Below are 20,520 nucleotides of genomic sequence, written 5' to 3'. Positions count from 1 at the left end.
GAAGAAGATTAGTGAATAATTAATTTCGAAGTTATTAATTTTGTTTGTTTGTTCGAAGTTTTTGCTGGTTTTCTCGAATGTAAGTACTGTTTTGTATTAGTACATAATTTATTTTACTCATTAAAAGTATTTTTAGATGATAATTTGAAAGGAATACATCGTAATAACTTATAGATTTCACTTGAAAAAATTGGTTTCCATTGGTTTCTATGGGACCGATTCAGACGTGATTTTCATAAGTTTGTAAATAAATGAAGTAAAAATCCTAAATAAGTAATTATAACTAGTTTACAAAACTATTTATCGTCGTATTATGCCTAATTTTAGTAAAATAACCAAAATCAATTTGACAAACAATGCATTCTAAAGTCAAAACAATACAAAAACGGCGTCCCCGGTCCCGTCGCGTCACTCCAAACATTTGCATGTAGGTACTCAAAACATTTTCCCCCTAAAGCAACTTCAAAACCCACTAAATTTCAACCAAAACTCCCCAAAAAATCAGAATATTTAAAATTACTTGGGGTCCGGCTAAAGTTTAGAATCATGCCCAACGATTTTGGTGGTGAGATGGGTTGAGGAGGGACAGGTTAGATGAGGAAAACCCCCCCGTACCACTTCCACCCTCAGGGGACCCTCCGTTTATGAGAAATTCGCATTTAAAATTTTCGTAATTTTGGGGTTAGGTCTTCTATTCTCTGATGTTTACGAAGTGTTTTTAAGGCATCCCAAGGCTGTGATGAGTGGGGGATGATTATTTTATCATTCCAAAACTATATAATTCAAGGTTTCTTGATAAAAATTAAGAAAATAATTATCAAAATTCACTACTCTATTAGAAATTGTATGGGTTTAGACTTTGGCCAATAACCCGCCACCCGCACTAATAAATATTTAGCTTCTTCTTCTCCTTCTTTTTCCTTTTATTTGCCTGGGATTTGTCACTTGGCATTTCTTTGATGTTCCGTTAAGGATAACAATAATAATTTAAGTAGGTAATGTAATAATTTATTAATGATTCTTATAATATGTATATAAATATATTTCATGTTATTTGTTATAAATGATAATAATATAAGTATTTTTAACAACAAATATTTGTATGATAAAATGAGAAAAGTCGGCAAACATCGTTTGTCAAATGACAGACGATGATCAGTCGTACTACTTAGCCACGGATACCAAAGGGGGGGGACGGGGGCACAGCCCCCTTAAAGCCAAAACAAAAACAAACACAATCCAGAAAGTCCAAAAGTAGGTTAGGTTAGGTTGGAACTTAGACCAAAACACCCAGAAATAGGTCAACTGATATAACGGGGGGGCTCCTGAGTGTGGAATTGGTACTGGGGGGGTTCACCCCCTAAATCGTTGGGCATGATTCTAAACTTTTACCTGGGGTCCTGCTAAGCGCTCAAAACGCTGTAATACACTTTCAACAGGCCAAACAAACACGTTTGTTTGTTTGGCTGCTGCTGTTGGCCAGCAGTTTTTAAATACTTCAATCTTTTTTTTCATTACATACAACGACAAATATAATAATCTCTCAGCCTACTGTCAGCAGTGTCAATTGTCAGCCCTCTGCTGGTACAACTCAAAAGACTATAGAGACATGTGCTTTGTGCGGCAGTTCCATCTTAAAGGTGGCTTTCGGATCTTTGCCGTGAGCGACCGCGACCGGTAACAATTCAAATAAAATGCTACTGCATGCTGCCGCCGCCGGCGGCGTAAAATGTAACCTATACTTAGCGTATGCCATAAAGTGGCTTTTCGTTCGAATTTTCGTCCGTCGCGGTAGCTCCCGGCAAAGATTCGAAAGCCGCTTTTAAGGTTGTTATTAGAAAAAATATTCCATTCTTCAAAAATTTTACCCCCAAAAATATCCCCAAAATATTTTACCCCCTAAAAAACCTACAAAATTTATTTTTTTCCACTAAATTCAGTGGGAAATCCCCATAGTTGGCAACACTGTTTTGAAGTTTGAACTCAATTTGGCTGCAGCTGACTGCTGAATGACTGCAGCTATTTAGCATTCATATAATATTATTATATGAATGCTAAACAAAAAAGGCTATTTCTCCAGTCCGCAGAATTTAGTTGTCCGGACGTATAAAGTAGGTACCCGCAGAGTTACAGATATACATATATGTATAGACTTCTGTATTTTTTAGGGTTCCGTACCCAAAGGGTAAAAACGGGACCCTATTACTGAGAGTTAAGACTTTGATGTCTGTCTGTCTGTCTGTCTCCAGGCTGTAATGGCTGCGGACGGAAGCCACGGAAAACATGTAATAGGCCCTGCCAAAAAAAAAAAAGACTGTAACTCAAGAACCGCTATAGCTAGACTTTTGTCACAGATTATGTATTTCTGGTGCCGCTATCACAACAAATTCTAAGAACAAAATATTTTTTTTTTTTTAATCTTTATTTTTTATAGAGAGTTAGGTACAAAAAGACCATGTCACTCTCGTAGAGAGCCGTTCTTAAATACTACACAATTAATTTTTATCTCTTAATTTTAAACCAAACAAAACTAATTTATACCAACCAATTGCTTCCTTAGATAAAGGAGCAGACAGAAATGGAAAGAATACGCTTACATCACAAACATTTATATCTAAGCTAAAAAATATATCTTGTCTAGCTACTTCGTTCCGGACACATTCCATCAGTATATGCTGGACGTCCTCAACCTTATCACACTCTAAACAATTAGGTGATGCCACTTTGCGCATTAAAAATGCAAATTTATTTAATGGAATGTGTCCAGATTGTAACCTTAAAGCTATTGACGTATATTGTCTGTTCAAAGAACCTTCAAACCAGGGAATTTTAAGCGGAGTCAATTGGATAACTTTATACCATATGCCTTTTGTAAGGGATGTTGTTTCAAAATATTCCTTCCAAGTTTTATATGAAAGCTGTTTCACAATAGAAATGTAATTAGTGTAGTGGGGAAAATTTTCACAAATGAGTCCATCATTTATTGCTTCTTTAGCTAAAATGGCTACCTTCTTATTCCCTACAAGACCTATGTGCGAGGGAATCCATTGTATCAATATTATTTTGTTTTGTAAGAACAAAATAAAGTTAATATTTAAGGGGGGTTCCTATACACTAAACATTATTTTTTGGTCTTTTTGGCTCATAATCCATAATGGCAATATATATGTAACACTTTTTAACAATTATTAAAATAAAATATTTTAAAAAGGGGGGCTCCCATACAAAAAACACAATTTTTTCCCTATTTGCGCTCTATAACGGTACGGAACCCTTTGTGCGCGAGTCCGACTCTTACTTGACCGATTATTTATAGTAATATAAGGTGTAGACAGTGTGGATCTAACTGGGCCACTTAGGTTTTTTAGATAAACTCAATAGGGGTTAAGATGTAACATTACCATATTTTTACCGGTATTTCGGACCCTGGTTTTGATATTGATTTTTCTTTTTGTTTTCTTGTAAAGCATGTCAAACTGGCGCGCCGATCAGGACCCACCCGTGGCACCTGCAGATTTCCTCGAGCTCTTATATGAAGATGAGGTCGAACTATCTGGTGAAGAGGGTGAATCCGATGGATCAGAGATGATTGAAACGGATCTGGAAGACGAGGTTGGTAACGCATTTTTTATTTATTTTCGCTTTGTTTTGCATGGACATTTATTTCTCTTATGTTTTAGTACAAATGATTTTGCCGTACAAAAAAAAATAACATCAAATATGGTGGCGACAATAGAAGAGAAGCTGAAACCACTGACGGACGATAACTTAAAATTAAATTAAAAAGTAACCACACTTCAAAGCAAAGTCCGCTCCCTCGAAAGGGAAATAAGAAAAAACAACATCATATTACATGGCGTACTAGAATTCGAAGAGGATAGTATTAAGCTTATGCAATCTGTGCTTCTAACCCTAAATGAGATGGGGAAAAAAGCTGGTATAGAGGATTTCGACAGATAAGGAGTAAGCGAAACACGCAGACTAGGAAAGAAAGGAAGCAACAATGCAAGATCTATACTTGTGGAACTAACGCTAGTATGGAGAAGGAACGAAATATTAAAGAATAACAAGCATTTCCCTTCAGGTATTCATGCTACAGAAGACCTTCCAAAAGACATTATTAATCAGAAAAGATCTTATAACCAAACAACAAGAAGAGATAAAGAAAGGAAACCAAGCATTTATACGCTATGACAAGCTTGTCATAAAGGAGAGCGTGCCAGAAAAGAAATCAAAAGAATATAGCACTACATAATGGGGAAAATAGTAGACAAAAGGGGAAAGAAAACACTGACACGAAAAGAAAAAGATCACCGACAAACTTACCAAAAGACTCTGAAATAAGACACAAAGAAACAGATGCAAGCGCACCGAGCAAAATAAACAAAAACTTCCATATTTTTCGTCGCAAAAAGCACCACAGACCAACAATAGTAAAACACAACAACTCAAAACTGCCACCGGAGCCGCTACGATAAATGCTAATTGCACTAGTGAAAAGAAACCGAGACAATAAACATACACTATCAAACAGCTGTTGCCCGCGACTTCGTCCGCGTTAGTATAGTAGATCACGATTCACGTCCCAAGTATTATTTATTGTACAAAAATATTCAATGTACAGCATTGACTTTCCTACGATTTTATTATATTATATAGATGTTCTGCGCGGCTTCGCTTGCGTAATTTAGGAATTTCACGCGACCGTACATTTTTCCGCAAAAAATAACCTATGTCCCGTAACGTGGTCTATTCTTCATGTTTGCCAAATAACATAAAAATTGCTCTTGTAGTTCTTAAAAATCTTAAGATAATAAGCAATTTCATATAATTTTCCCCGTTTTTTTCACATTTTCCTCTATTTCTTCGCTCCTATTAGTCGTAGAATAATAAAATATAGCCTATGGCCTTTCTCGATAAATAGGCTATCTAACACTGAAAGAACTTTTCAAATAAGCCCTTTCAAATAATTTCTCCCCGTTTTTTCCACACTTCCCTCTATTTCTTCGCTCTTATTAGTCTTAGCGTAATAAAATATAGCCTATAACCTTCCTCAACAAATGGGCTATCTAACACTGAAAGATTTTTTTAAATCGGACCAGTAGTTCCTGAGATTAGCGCGTTCAAATAAGCCCTTTCATATAATTTCCCCCGTTTTTTTCACATTTTCCACTATTTCTTCGGTCCTATTAGTTTTGGCGTGATCAAATATAGCTTGTAGCCTTCCTCGATCAATGGGCTATCTAACACTGAAAGAATTTTTCAAATCGGACCAGTAGTTCCTGAGATTAGCGCGTTCAAATAAGACCTTTAAAATAATTTCCCCCCGTTTTTTCCACATTTTCCTCTATTTCTTCGTTTCTATTAGTCTTAGCGTGATAAAATATAGCCTATAGCCTTACTCGATAAATGGGTTATCTAACACTGAAATAATTTTTCAAATCGGACCAGTAGTAGTAGTAATATAATGTCAGGTCCCTAGCTACAACCTACTGATATTTAGAATTTGTACACGGGCTGGATTCGATAAATATTGACATACTGGGACTCTCTGAAACGAGACTACAAGGATGCCAAATTGAGGAATATGCCAACTACATTCTTTGGTACATTGGAGAAACAAAGGGCCTCCATGGTGCAGGTTTTTTAATAAAAAAGATCTGGAAGGACAACTTCAAAGGTATATCAGAGAGAGTTGCACTATTGCTAATGAAATTTGAAAAAGACCAAATATCCATAATACCAGGCCTATCCCACTCGCGCGGTTAGGTATCGAACTGTAAGTACCCCTCTAGTGGGACAGATCACTATGGACTCACAAGCGAGCGCTGACGCACGCGCAAGATTTTTTCGTCGCTTGTCTGTCTGTCTTGCTTTCACGCCAAAACTACCGAACCGATTGTAATGAAATTTTGTACACAGATAGTCTAAAGCCTGAGAAAGGACATAGGCTACTTTTTTACTGGAAAAAAAGGGTTGTACGGGGGTGAAAATGCGTAAATTTTGTACCAATTAAGTTGGTTTCAAAAATTCATAATATGGCGCCGTGCGTCTCCTACATCGCGCTGACGCTTGCTCAAAAGTCTTTCTATAAGAGGTGGTATCAGCTTACACTCAGGTTTGGATTTTTTTTCGATTGTTATTTCTATTCTACGTTATTAAATAACTCAGTACTTTATCTATCAAAAGTCAAAGTCAAAGTAAAAATTTTTTATTCAGAATAGGTTTTTTTCAAACACTTTCCGAACGTAGATGCTACCGGGGCCTACCACCGGTTCGGGAACTAACCCGGCGAGAAGAACCGGCGTCAGAAACTCGCACGGGGCCATCTTTTACCAAAAAGATAGAAAATTACAATGTCATTATGATTAAATAAAAAAAACTAAATACAACAAGTGTACAATCTATACTAATATTATAAATGCGAAAGTATCTCTGTCTGTCTGTCTGTCTGTCTGTCTGTCTGTCTGTCTCGCTTTCACGCCAAAACAACCGAACCGATTGTAATGAAATTTTGTATACAGATAGTCTAAAGCCTGAGAAAGGACATAGGCTACTTTTTTACTGGAAAAAAGGGTTGTAAGGGGGTGAAAATACGAAAATTTGTTAAAATTAAGTTAGTTCCAAAAATTCATACTAGATGGCGCCGTGCGTCTCTTACATCGCGCTAACGCTTGCCCAACATCTTTCTATAAGAGGTGGTATCATTATACATTCGAGCTTCGATTTTTTCGATTGTTATTTCTTTTTTTCGTTATTACTAAGTCAGTACTTTATATTATATACAGTGACGTAACCTTAAACCTATCAATAATAAATAGTTTATGGGTAAAGTTGTGTAATTGGGGGGCTAAATAAGCTTTAAAATTTGGCATAAAATATAAAGTTTGATTTTAAAAAATGAAATATTATGTGCACACTGCACAGCTGTTTTGATTTAAGGGGTTTTCTTTATAAAAGCTTTTGACACCAATTTTGTTGCCATCGCGCGCTATAAACTGAAGTCCACGCGGACGAAGTCGCGGGCAACAGCTAGTATTACAATAAAATAATATACAGAAACAGCTCTGCAGGGGGCGACCTTATTCCCACGGTGTACTATCATTCATGAAATCAGTAACTTTATAGTATGCTTTGGTACACAAACGTTCTTTAACAACTTTTTTAAATTTATTAATTGAAAGATTTTGAACGTTTTCTATGATCTTATTATAAAGGCGTATACATTGACCTTTAAAAGAATTTTTGACTTTAGTAAGTCTAGTCACCGGAATTTCAAGCTTATGTTTATTACGAGTATTTCTCCCATGGGTATCACATTTTTTCTTGAATTCATATATATTCTTTTTAACATATAATACATTTGATAGGACATATTGAGTAGCAACAGTTAAGATTCCAGTTTCCTTAAAATTTTCTCTAAGTGAAGTATTACGGGCTAGCTTGTAGATTGCCCGAACAGCTCGCTTCTGCAGCACAAAAATTGTATTTATATCTGCAGCATTGCCCCACAGCAAAATGCCGTAGGACATAATACTATGAAAGTAACTAAAGTAAACTAGACGTGCTGTTGCTTCATCAGCAAATTGTCTAATCTTACTTACTGCATATGCTGCTGAACTGAGTCTGTCGGCCAACCCAGCAATATGAGGGGCCCACTGAAGCTTGGAATCTAGTGTTATATCTAAAAATACAGCTGTATCCACTAGTTCCATTACATCACCATTTAAAAGCACATTGGTTTCCGTTTGCCGTACATTGGGCAGTGTGAATTTAATACATTTGGTTTTTTTACTATTGAGTAAAAGATTATTAACGCTAAACCAATGTACAATCTTTAAGAGAGCATTATTTACTTCGTCATAACACGCATTAAGCCGTTTGATATTAAATGTAAGCGATGTATCATCAGCAAATAATACTATCCTATGTTTATCTTTGATTAAGAATGGCAGGTCATTTATATAAATAAGAAATAGGAAGGGTCCTAAAATAGACCCCTGTTTAATAATAGACCCCCATTTCAATTTTAGCACCAGCAGATTTTTTACCATTTATCTCAACCCTCTGAGTTCTATTTGACAAGTACGATTTTAGGAGGGCGTGTGCTGTGCCTTTTATGCCATAGTGACAGAGTTTCCTGACCAATGTTTTATGTTGCACGCAGTCAAAAGCCTTTGAGAGATCGCAAAAAACTCCTAGAGCATCCTGCGACGTCTCCCAGGCATTAAAAATACTACTGATCAATTCAACGCCTGCGTCTGTAGTAGACCGTCCCTTTGTAAAATATCTATGCAGTGACGTAACCTTAAACCTATCAATGATAAATAGTTTATGGGTAAAGTTGTGTAATTGAGGGGCTAAATAAGCTTTAAAATTTGGCATAAAATATAAAGTTTAATTTAAGAAAAAAAATATTATGTGCACACTGCACAGCTGTTTTGATTTAAGGGGGGTACCAGGGTTTTTTATGAAAGCTTTTGACAACAATTTTGTTGACATCGCGCGCTATAAACTGAAATCCACGCGGACGAAGTCGCGGGCAACAGCTAGTCGAATATAAAACTATTCTATACTAATATTATAAAGCGGAAGAGTTTGTTTGTTTGTTTGAACGCGCTAATCTCAAGAACTACTGGTCCGATTTGAAAAATTTTTCAGTGTTAGATAGCCCATTTATCGAGGAAGGCTATAGGCTATATTTTATCACGCTAATACTAATAGGAGCGAAGAAATAGAGGAAAGTATGGAAAAAACGGGAGGAAATTATTTGAAAGGGCTTATTTGAACGCGCTAATCTCAGGAACTACTCATCCGATTTGAAAAATTATTTCAGTGTTAGATAGCCTATTTATCGAAAAAGGCTATAGGCTATATTTTATTGCGCTACGACTAATAAAAGAGAAGAAATAGAGGAAAGTGTGGAAAAAACGGGATAAATTATTTGAAATGGCTTATTTGAACGCGCTAATCTCAGGAACCACTGGTCCGATTTGAAAAATTCTTTCAGTGTTAGATAGCCCATTTATCGAGAAAGGCTATAGGCTATATTTTATCACGCTAAGACTAATGAGAGCGAAGAAATAGAGAAAAATGTGGAAAAAATTGGGGAAATTATTTGAAAGGGCTTATTTGAACGCGTTAATCTTAGGAACTACTGGTCCGATTTGAAAAATTCTTTCAGTGTTAGATAGCCCATTTATCGAGAAAGGCTATAGGCCATATTTTATCACGCTCAGACTAAAAGCAGCGAAGAAATAGAGGAAAATGTGGAAAAAAACTATTGGAGAAATTTATCTGTTATTTGGCACAGGTAAGAAGTAGACCACGTGAAGGCTCATAGGCTATTTTTAGTGGACTAATTTGTCTGTGAAATATCTTATTTACACGGGCGAAGCTGCGCGGAACGTTATATTTCGCGTGGTCACGACCGCACGCGTAAACGGCTTGACCCATTTTGCTGAAATTTGGTATAAAGATACTTTGAGTCCCGAAAAAGAACATAGGATACATTTTGTCCCGGAAAAATGTACGGTTACTGCACAAAATACTTTTATGATTTGTGCATAAACTATTCAATCTATTTTGATGGAATTTGGCATCGAGATACTTTGAGTCTCGGGAAAGGACAAGGAATACTAATTTTGTCCCGGAAAATGTACGGTTCCCGCACAATAAACTTTTATGATTATATTCGCCTAAACTATTTAACCTATTTTGATGAAATTTGGTATGGCAAATGGCAATACTTTTAGTCTCGGGAAAGGACAAGGGATACTTTTTATGCAGGAAAATATACGGTTCCCGCACAATAAACTTTTATCATTCTCGCCTGAAGTCTAAACTATTCAATCTATTTTGATGAAATTTGGTATGGCAATACTTTCAGTCTCGGGAAAGGACAAGGGTACTTTTTATCCCGGAAAATATACGGTTCCCGCACAATAAACTTTTATTGGTTCTCGCCTAAACTATTTATACCTAATTTAATCTATTTTGATAAAATTTGGCATGGAGATTGGAGATACTAATTTGAATCTGGGACAAGGAATGTTTTTTGTCCCGGAAAAATGTGCGGTTCCCACACAATATACTTTTCTGATTTGTGCGTAAGCGACTCAATCGTGAGGGAACAACTATAAAGCCCACGCGGACGAAGTCGCGGGCAACAGCTAGTATATAATATACATTGGGTTACTGGAATTTGATTATTACCATAAAAAAGTTTGCTATTAGTAGCTATCTATAGCTTTGCCCACACTGTACCTTTTTCTGTTCGTCAAGCCTCTCTCTTTCTTTTCTTTCGCTCGCCTCACATTCGCTGTTGACTGCGCTATAACGCATGCCGTTATAGCGCAGTCAACAGCGAATGTGAGGCGAGCCCGCGAGCGCGACGCATGCCCTCTAACCGTATCTAACTTTCGCTTTGTTATTAAAAATGACATTTGGCGTTGCGTTCGTTGACGCATTCAATTATTGAATGCGCTAAAATGAAAGTTGAATGAAAGAAGATGACGAAAATTGAAGACGACAGCGCATAGTGTGGACATAGCTTAAAGTAATTAAAACAAGATTATTTTATTTTCTAAAAGGTGACAATCTTGATTTCGTCAGAAAGGGTACCTCTTACGCAATAAAATGAGAGCGGACATGTAGGTTAATATAATTGTAGGCACCTAGCACTGCGCGGTCGGAATTTGAACTTTATAGTATCGTAGCATGAGTCGGTATTTCTTTAAACGGGTTTCGCAAGTGGGAATTCTGTTGGTACTACTAATATAATATATTCTGTGATAATACAGGCATATGCACCAACGGAGAGTTACAGCGACATTGAATTAGAAAAGTTCTACGACGATCTTAAACGAGCTCACGCTCTAGCCGACAGTAAAATTATTTTACTAGGAGACTTGAACGCAAAAATAGGACAACCAAAACCTGAAGAAAATTTGATTATGAAAAAATTTGGCCTAGGCATCAGAAATAAAAGGGGAGAAAGTCTCATAAACCATGCGCAAGAATATAAGCTCTCCATAATTAACACATATTATAAACTGAAACCTCAAAGAAGATGGACATGGAAATCACCCGTCGACAAAACAAAGAACGAAATATATTACATAATGGCAAATATCCCAAAATCTATACATAAATACGAAGTTCTTAACAATGTAAAATTTTGGACGGACCACATACTAATACGAATAACTCTCTCCATAAAACAAACTAAGAAAAGCAGAAAGAACTTCAAACCTCAACCTAAAATCCCTAGAACAGACGAAGAAATAAAGCAATACAAAGACAACCTAAAACTAAACATAGAAAACAAACTAGATAATAACGCAAACGTACAAGCATACTACGACACACTGGAAGAAGCAATAAAAAAGAGTCTTGTCACCGATAGACAGGAAAAAACGAGACACAATGTATTTAGCAACGAAACACTTAAAAAGAAACGAACTGAAAACAAAAGAACATAAAGATAAAAATATTAAACAAGAGCTAAGTAAACTATACAAGGAGACGAGTAAGGCAATAAAAAGAGATAACAAACAATATAGGCAAAGGATACTTACTGAAAACCTAAACAAATTCAGGAGCACAAAAAGAGGTCTAAAAGAGTTAAATCTACACAAAACATGGATACAAAATCTAGACAGACAAAACAAAGAAACTACAAGCAGACAAGAAATTCTACAAGAGGCAATAACTTTCTTCCAACAACTATACAAAAAAAGGGAAGAAAACTTAGTAGAACCTCGAAGTGACGAAGAGCATAGAAGTGACGTCACAGAAACAGAACTTATAGTAGATACAAATGAAGTATTATAACTGTTGAAAAATCTTAAAACAAACGAAAGTCCAGGTCCCGACGGCATTACCAACGAAGCCTTAAAACATGGGCGACGGTAGTTGCTTACCATCAGGTGACCCGTTTGCTCGTTTGCCCCCTCATTTAATAAAAAAAAAACTTGGAGCTTCAGTGCTTCTTACCCATCTTATCGATTTGTTCAACTTAATATTGGAAACTGAGATAGTACCTACCCAATGGTATACATCAGATATCATCCTCCTACACAAAAAAGGTAATCCAAAAGACATCAATAATCATCCTTGATCCTAAACCGTATTTCAAAAACTATTGACAACGCACAACCTATAGAACAAGCCGGCTTCCGTTCTGGCTTCAGTACCTTAGATCATATTTAAGCTTTAGAACAAGTAATTGAAAAATACGAGGAGTTTAACAAACCGCTGTATCTCGGGTTTGTAGATTACAGCAAGGCCTTTGATAGCATCAGCTACGCCTCAATATGGACCGCATTAAACAAGCTTAACATCAGCTCGAAATATATTAACATCATAAAACTCATATACAGAAACAGTACTAGTAGAGTAAGACTGGAAACGAAAGGTGAACTAATCAGTATAGAGAGGGGCGTAAGACAAGGCGATCCCTTATTACCGAAACTATTTATTGTGGTTCTAGAAAACATATTTAAAAACATCAACTGGGATGGCAAAGGCATAAAGATAAACAAGAAATACTTAACCCAACTTAGATTCGCAGATGACATAGTCTTGCTATCAGAATCAGCATCAGACCTGGAAAATATGCTGGATTCATTAAACCAAGAAAGCAAAAAGATAGGACTAGATACGAAAGCTTCAAAAACGAAAGTCATGACTAACAGCATTAAACGAACTGTAAAAACCGAGAACACAATAATAGAATATGTTGATAATTATATCCTACCTAGGAAAACAAATATCATTTCATAAGACTCACAACATAGACGAAGTAGAAAGAAGACAGAATATAAAAAAAAATCTGGTCCCTCAAAGAAATCCTAAAAGGAGACTACTCAATAAACCTGAAAAAAATAGTACTTGATACCTACGTGCTACCCAGCCTGCTTTACAGTTGCCAAACATGGGTTTTATCAACATTTACAAAGCAAAAGATAATAACAACCCAAAGAGCTATGGAAAGGAGCATCCTAAATATAAGGAAAATACAAAAAGTAAGAAGCGAAACAATTAGACACAAAACAAAACTAAGAGATACCCTAAAACAAGCTCTAAAACTGAAATGGCAGTGGGCTGGACATGTTTCTAGGTATACCGATAACAGATGGACAATGGAGAATGTTACTAGGTATGCCAAATTGCTTGAAATTTTGTTACAGTAAAGCCTGTATGTATACAAATACACTAGTTTTTTTTTGTAGTCAAAAATACCAAGTAGTTTTGATTTTATAGGCATTCAAAGTTTCGAAAAATATCGAGTCCCGCTAAAAGTCCCGTGACCGCCTGTGACGTCATATCACAATTGCATCGTACGGGCCCCATACAATAAACGTGATTTTTTGGCTTTTTTGCTCTTTATCAATAACGGCAACGGGTAGGCACTTGGAATTTTCACCATGGCCTTAATTATATGTGTACTTTAATAATTAATAATAATATTAAAATAAATTAAAAATTTAAGGGTGGCTCCCATACAAAAATCACAATTGTTGGCCTATTTTTGTTATGTAGCGGTACGGAAGTCTTCGTGCGCGAGTCCGACTCGCACTTGGCCGATTATTTATTTGTATTTTTTTAACTGACTTCCATAAAGGAGGAGGTTATATTATGTTCGTCTGTTTATATATTTTTTTTGTATGTTCAACGAACACTTCGCCGTTTGTGCACCGATTTTCAAGATTTTTTCGCTATTGTATCGGGTTTAATCCGAATTTGGTACCATGTTCATAAAAAAGGTAAGGTGACTTCGTGAAGGGATCCATAAGTAATCGAGGGAATTCCTCGCTATTTATACTAAAACCGCATATTTATCTGGATGATATTGTGATTTCGATTCATAATCTGAAGTATTTCGAATGGAAACTCATAGTGATTTTGGATAAATAACGAAGTATTCCAAGTGAATCTTACCAAAAAGTAAGATTTTTAGATTAAGATTAATTATTAAAGTACACATATAATTAAGGCCTTGGTGAAAATTTCAAGTGCCTACCTGTTGCCGAAGAACATTAAAAGCCAAAATACACGTTTATTGTATGTGGCCCGCGCGGCACAATTGTGATATGACGTCACACTGTAACCGGGCGCCCGCGTCGTATAGTTACAACTTGCTTTGCTTATAAATCGGAAACTAATTAACGTATCCAAGTAATTCTTTCACTAGTATTTATTATTTTTGACAGAATATGGACTGCTAATAATCAAAATTAGGTAACATTCTCCATAGAAACCACTGAGTGGGAGAAGCCTGCTGGAAAAAGAAGGGTTGGCAGGCCAAAAGAAAGATGGGCAGATGACCTAGTAAAGACAGCAGGCAAAAACTGGCTTAAGACAGAAAAACATGGAGGAGGCCTTAACACGACAAGGGACCTATACTACACAAGAAGGCTCGGCAGGGAACAGTGGAGGTTCTGGGGACACAGGTACTGACGGGCCAGGGTGTCAGGATGACATGAGATTACCTTAAAAATCTGCCGCTTTGCTCCCAGGGTCCGTCTGGGCTGTGTTACCTTGAGTATCCACTGTGCCACGCCAAGCCACGTGGAGTTAAAAAGTAGTAAAAGTAACAAATATAAATGTAATTTTAAAACATTGTGTAACTTATAGGGAATAAAGGCTTTTTTATTTTATTTATGTTTTAGTATGAAACTTGCAACACGAGGGCTAGCCGTCCACCCTCGCGCCATTCACTGCCAGAACTCTTTGAAGTGATAATGGTTTTATCAAAAACTTCTATTTAAATTGAGGTAGACATGCCATACGCATCAAATGTTCCGCCGTTCCAATAGAGCTAATTCACACCGTTGCAGTCAGTCTTCACTGGCGCGTTGTACGCGACGGTCGTATGCGAGTGTGTACAGTTAGCAAAGAAATTTTTAAAACAAACTTAGTTTATTTTCAGATACTAAATGTAATCAAAGGACAAAATGCTATCTTGTGTTATAAGATTTTGTAAAAAATATACAAATAAATATTCAGGGATTACCTTTCACAGGTAACTATCATAGTTGTTCACAATAGATGAATAATTTTTACCTGGCTACAGCAAAGCAAAATGTAAGAGTTGTGTCTTACAGGCTATGTATGTATGTATGTATGTATGTATGTATGTATGTATATGTTTCCGTTAATTTGCGTAAGCCAGTTAGAGTGCAGATTAACGCGGTATCCTGCAAATTATCTGGGTGAGTCAGTTAAAGTGCACAAAATTGATTCTATTCTTACATTACTAAATAATCTGCAGAATATCTAGGTAATCTGCAGACTACCGACCATGCATACGGTAAATTGCATAAAACAGGTTCTTGTTTGAATAAATCATATTATTTACTTGTAGGTATAGGGATTATTGAATATAATTTTTAGGACATTAACAAAGGAATAAAATATTAAAATTCAAGTAACCAAAATATTACTGCACTGGTAAAATATAACAGATCAAATGAACTAGAAAAAGAAACAATAATAAACAATTAAAAACAGTCTAATGTTAGCCATACACGCAACGGTCTACCGGAGAGGTCTACCTGTGCATTCGACCAGCGCAAAATCGAGGATCAATTCTTTCGAGTGACACCTGCGCAGGCATACCTGCAGATGACCTCTCCGGTAGACCGTAGCGTGTGTGGTAGCCATAAAGTTAACATGCTTAAGTCAACATTTTTTAGGACATAAACGAAGGAAGAGTTTAGCCTAGAATGTGAAAGAGTGACGTTAATGTGTTTTGTATTAATTTCCTAAGATTGTTCTGGGATAAAATATTCAATATTAACTTCAATGTTGTTGTTACTCCACTGATAAAATATAACAGACCAAATCGTCGAACATAGGAACAGAGGGGTGCAGTCCCAGCGAAGGAGCGCAACAAAAGTGTTTGGTTCACTGTAGTACTTTACATGTCAGTACTTTCGGGCGTTTGATCTTCGGGGAGTTACGCTTGAAGCGTTCGGTATGACCGAATGTCATAGGCCTGCATCCTTGTCACTCTTGTTACAAAATAATATTGGCATCTCGCACTTGACAACGTAGATACTTTTAGTTTCTGTGTGTGAGTAATGTTTTGAGTGTATTGTTTTAGGATTGCTTTTCAAATTACATTTCGCACTTCTACCTCAGTTTAAATAGAATTCTTTGGGTTTTATATAGTATGTGGTTATAAATATTTATAAAACCCATGGGTTACAGTGTATTCATGCTTTTTATGTTGGCCTAGGGTGAAGATAGCGATAGAGACATCTCACTGGTCGAGGCTCCACTACACTCTGTCACGTCCCCGGAGCGCCGCGAGAGGCTGTCGCGAATGGTATGCATTGGTTATTGTGTTAGGTTTGCGATAGTGATTATATAGGACTAGCTGTTGCCCGCGACTTCGTCCGCGTGGACTTCAGTTTATAGCGCGCGGTGTCAACAAAATTGTTGTCAAATTTAAAAGCTTTTTAAAACCTTAATATAAACTTAATAGTACTCCTTAAATCAATACCCAAAAACAGCTGTGCAGTGTGCACATAATATTTCATTATTTTAAATTAAACTTTATTTATGCCAAATTTTAAAACTTATTTAGCCCCCCATTACACAACTTTACTGCATAGATAAAGTACTGAGTAGTCAGTTATATAAAAGCGTGTAAAACAATCTTAAGAATCGAAACATGTAACTTGAGATGGTACCGCCTCTTATAGAAGCACGTAAGAGCAATCGATAGCGCGATGTAGACGACTCTTAGCGCCATCTGTTATGAATTTTTGGAACTAACTTAATTTGAACTAATTTACGTATTTTCACCCCCTTACAACCCCTTTTCCAGTTGAAAAGTAGCACAACGTACAAAATTTCAGTACAATCGGTTCAGTAGTTTTGGCGTGAAAGCGAGACAGACAGAGATACTTTCGCATTTATAATAATATTAGTATAGATTTTTACGTATTAACTTTTTAATTTTTTTGTCAGAACGACCCAACGACGCCTCCACGACGAGCGGTGTCCCGAGAGAGGTCACGATCGCCATTGTCGTTTTCGTCAGAATCGTAAGTGTGCTATTGTGTGTTGTTCGCGAGTAATTTATACCTGCGTATAAATCAATTAATTTTTTTTTTCTTGCTTTCATAGTGCTACTATCACGGTGCCAGCAGAGGGCCTGGTTCTGCTGTTCGATGAGTTTGGTACACCGCTCGACGAACAGACGCCGGGCGACGAGTTTTTTGCCCCGGATACCCACCCGTTGTATGTAATAGGTGAGCGTGGAAGAGATGAACGCAATAGAAGAGGAACGACTGGGAGAAGGGGTGGTAGAAGGGGAGTCAGGGGTGTGCGAGGACAGAGTGCACGCGGGGGTGAGTATCCGAACCGGGGCCATAGAGGAGGACGGCGGTGGCAGACGGGACAGCCACTGCGTGAAATATGGCTCCACGATGACGACGTTCCTCCCGAATTGTTAAGTTTGGCGATGGATGTATTGAGGAGACGACAGATGAGATTGCAAGGTGATGCCGTGGTCGATAGTACTGAACGAGGAAGGGTCGCTAGTGAGAGCGAAGATGAGGATGAATTTGTCGACGCCAGTGATGGTGCCGATGCTCTCTATAGTCTGGAACGCCAGAACTTTGACTTTGAATGGTATCCTATGGATACCTTTGAAGGTCAAGAACACAATTTTCAGCCAAATCGTACTGGTTCGGTTCGGTATTTCGATTCAGCCTATGACGCATTTCGTTCCTATTGGAGCGATGAGGTCTTAGGTTTAATAGTGGCCGAAACGAACCTTTATGCTTCGAAAATTTCTTCTGCTTCATTCCAGGCTGATTGGTTCCCCACAAATTTGCACGAAATTTTATGCCTCTTTTCGTTCTGGATGATGTTGGGGATCGTCAGATTGCCAACTGCTACTAGTTGTTTTTCTGTCGATCCTCTCTTGAAAACGGAAGTTTTCAGACGCATCTTTACAAGAAGAAGGTATGAAATGTTAAGTAGAGCGTTACATTTTGTAGATTCCGACCCCGTTATGGATAACAAAAATCCCTCCAACACTGGCGCCAGAAGCTTGGACCGATTACGCCGTTTGAGACCAATATTAACACATTTAAATTCAGCTTTTAAATCAAATTATATTTTAAGTAAAGACATTTGTATAGATGAAAGCCTTACACTTTGGAAAGGCAGATTGAAATTCAAACAGTATATTCGGAACAAAGCTTCTAAGTTTGGGATCAAAACGTTCGAGCTTTGTGAGAGCACCACCGGTTACCTGTGGTCGTTCATCGTTTACACCGGTAAACAATCTGCAACAGATCTGGAGCAGTCGCCCGGAGTGCCTAAAAGCGCGGCTGTTGTAAAAAAGCTCATCAGTCCCCTACTAAACAAAGGGTATAGATTGTTTATGGACAATTGGTACAATTCACCCCTATTAGCTAGATTTCTGAAGCTCAATGGTACCGACTGCGTTGGTACTTTGAGATCTTCCCATCGCGATGTTCCCATTGTAATAAATAAGGCTCCTCTTAATAGGGGAGAGTACATCGCCAGACATTCAGGCGATGTCACTGTTTTATCATGGCAAGACAAGAAACGAGTGACCATGATTTCCACTTGTCATGGTTCATCTACAGCCTTGCCTACAGTCTCTTCTAGACCATTATCTCGGACAGTAGCCTTTAAACCACAAGTGGTGCTGGACTACAATAAATACATGGGGGGTGTAGACTTAAAAGATCAGATGTTGGAGCCTTATTTATTAGAAAGGAAACGTTGCAAAAAATGGTACATGAAACTTTTCAAACGCCTTCTCAATGTATCCATTCTCAACTCTCGCATTCTTGTAGAATCATCTACTCATAAACATCATGATCATTTAGCTTATCGCCTTCAACTTGTAGATACCATCCTTTCAAAACATCTATCACATTGTCCGCAAACCCGTAGATATACTGCGTCTAGCAGTAGATCTACGCACCTTCAACCTAATAGATTTGTCCACTCCACACATTGGCCTGTCTCATTGGGATCCAGGAAGCGCTGTTTTGTTTGCCTGAAAAATGGCAAAAAAAACATAAGAACCTCCTATTGTTGCGAATCCTGTCGCGTGCCACTGTGTGTAGAGGATTGCTTTAAAGCTTATCATACATCACCTGCACCATAATACCAATTATTCATAAACAACTACGGCGGGAAAAATCGGGGTAAGAAACTTGCACAATTTAGGTAACCAACTCGGCGAGAACCGGCGTAAGAAACTCACATTCGCATATTGTGATTGCTAAGTCACATTCGTATGACTGGTATTGTATGAAAACAGAGTGGAAGGTTAGTGTGATTGTGTATTTTTTAGATATGCCTTTTCAATTTTTATACATTTTTATACTTTACATTGCAATTTTTATGTTTGTTATCACAAAAGTCTGTCGTCTGCGATCTCCCTTTTTACAAAATCTCCAATCTAAGACCCAGTTTCATCAAGCAATGTTAAATAAATAATGGCTTGTTAAATCAGTTAACGGCCTGTTAGAGCTATCGAGCGTTCCACCATGCCCTAATGTCATGTTAAATCACCTAACACGGTGTTAAATTTAATTCCTGCTATGGAGGTCCGTTAAATGTTTACTGTGGGAAATAAGTATTTTAACAGTCTGTTTAATTTTCTAAGCTCCGTTAAGTAATGCCTCGTTAGGATTTAACAAACATAGGTTGGAGAAATTGGGTCTAAAGGCATCAGGCATTATCTTTAGAGAATGTGTGCGTGTGTCATTTCCTTTGCAACATTTGCCACGGTTTTGCTGTAATAATATGTTTGCATATCTAACTATATTTTACCGTAGTACATGATAACCCTTTAACTTTTGACACTTTTCGTCGAAACACAATCAAATAAATAAATCTAACGTATGTACAATAAAACCAAGCATTTGCAGCTGGCTTGCTAAACATCTGTTCCGAAAATTGTAAATAAATATATATAGTTGTATAAAATTGTATTTTTATTCAATAGAGAAAGAACAACGAACCTTATTGGCATAGATACCTAAACTTACAAGTGCATAAAAATGTCGTATTTTGGTGTACATTTGGTACCTACTTATAAGGTGCATTGGGGCTATCTCGTAAAGTTTTTGGAAGAGTGAGTTATTGTGTCATTGTTTCAACTTTAGAAGACGAATTGTATTATATTGTTAGGTACCTATAACTCTAACATTTTAGTTGAAGTATAGTATCATACATTACCATAATACATTTCTTACCAATTATTCATAAACAACTACGGCGTGAAAAACCGGCGTAAGAAACTCGCACAATTTCGGGAACTAATCCGTATCAAAACAGAGTGGAAGGTTAGAATGATTGTGTAATTTTTGTATATACATAGTTTAGATATTATGTCTTTACCGTTCTGATACTGCGTATATATATATATATATATATATATATATATATATATATATATATAGGTTTGCATCAATTCCTTGCTGTAACTTGCACGAAGTTGTCACTTCTCAT

General features: G+C 37.0%; 1 protein-coding gene across 1 annotated transcript; it reads left to right on the top strand.

Moving 5' to 3' along the window:
• Positions 1 to 19,357, top strand: LOC121735520 (piggyBac transposable element-derived protein 4-like). The gene is made up of 5 exons (XM_042126359.1): positions 1 to 79; positions 3,468 to 3,612; positions 16,247 to 16,336; positions 16,984 to 17,060; positions 17,143 to 19,357. Exons 2-5 carry the CDS (start codon positions 3,469 to 3,471, stop codon positions 19,166 to 19,168), a joined length of 2,337 nt encoding a protein of 778 aa, XP_041982293.1. The 5' UTR covers positions 1 to 79; position 3,468; the 3' UTR covers positions 19,169 to 19,357.
• The last annotated feature ends 1,163 nt before the right edge of the window (positions 19,358 to 20,520 follow it).

The sequence above is a fragment of the Aricia agestis genome, chromosome 17, assembly GCF_905147365.1.
Source record: "Aricia agestis chromosome 17, ilAriAges1.1, whole genome shotgun sequence".
In the NCBI taxonomy this organism is placed as follows: domain Eukaryota; kingdom Metazoa; phylum Arthropoda; class Insecta; order Lepidoptera; family Lycaenidae; genus Aricia; species Aricia agestis.
The sequence above is the reverse complement of the archived record's forward strand: the minus strand, read 5'-3'. Positions and strand labels throughout refer to the sequence as shown.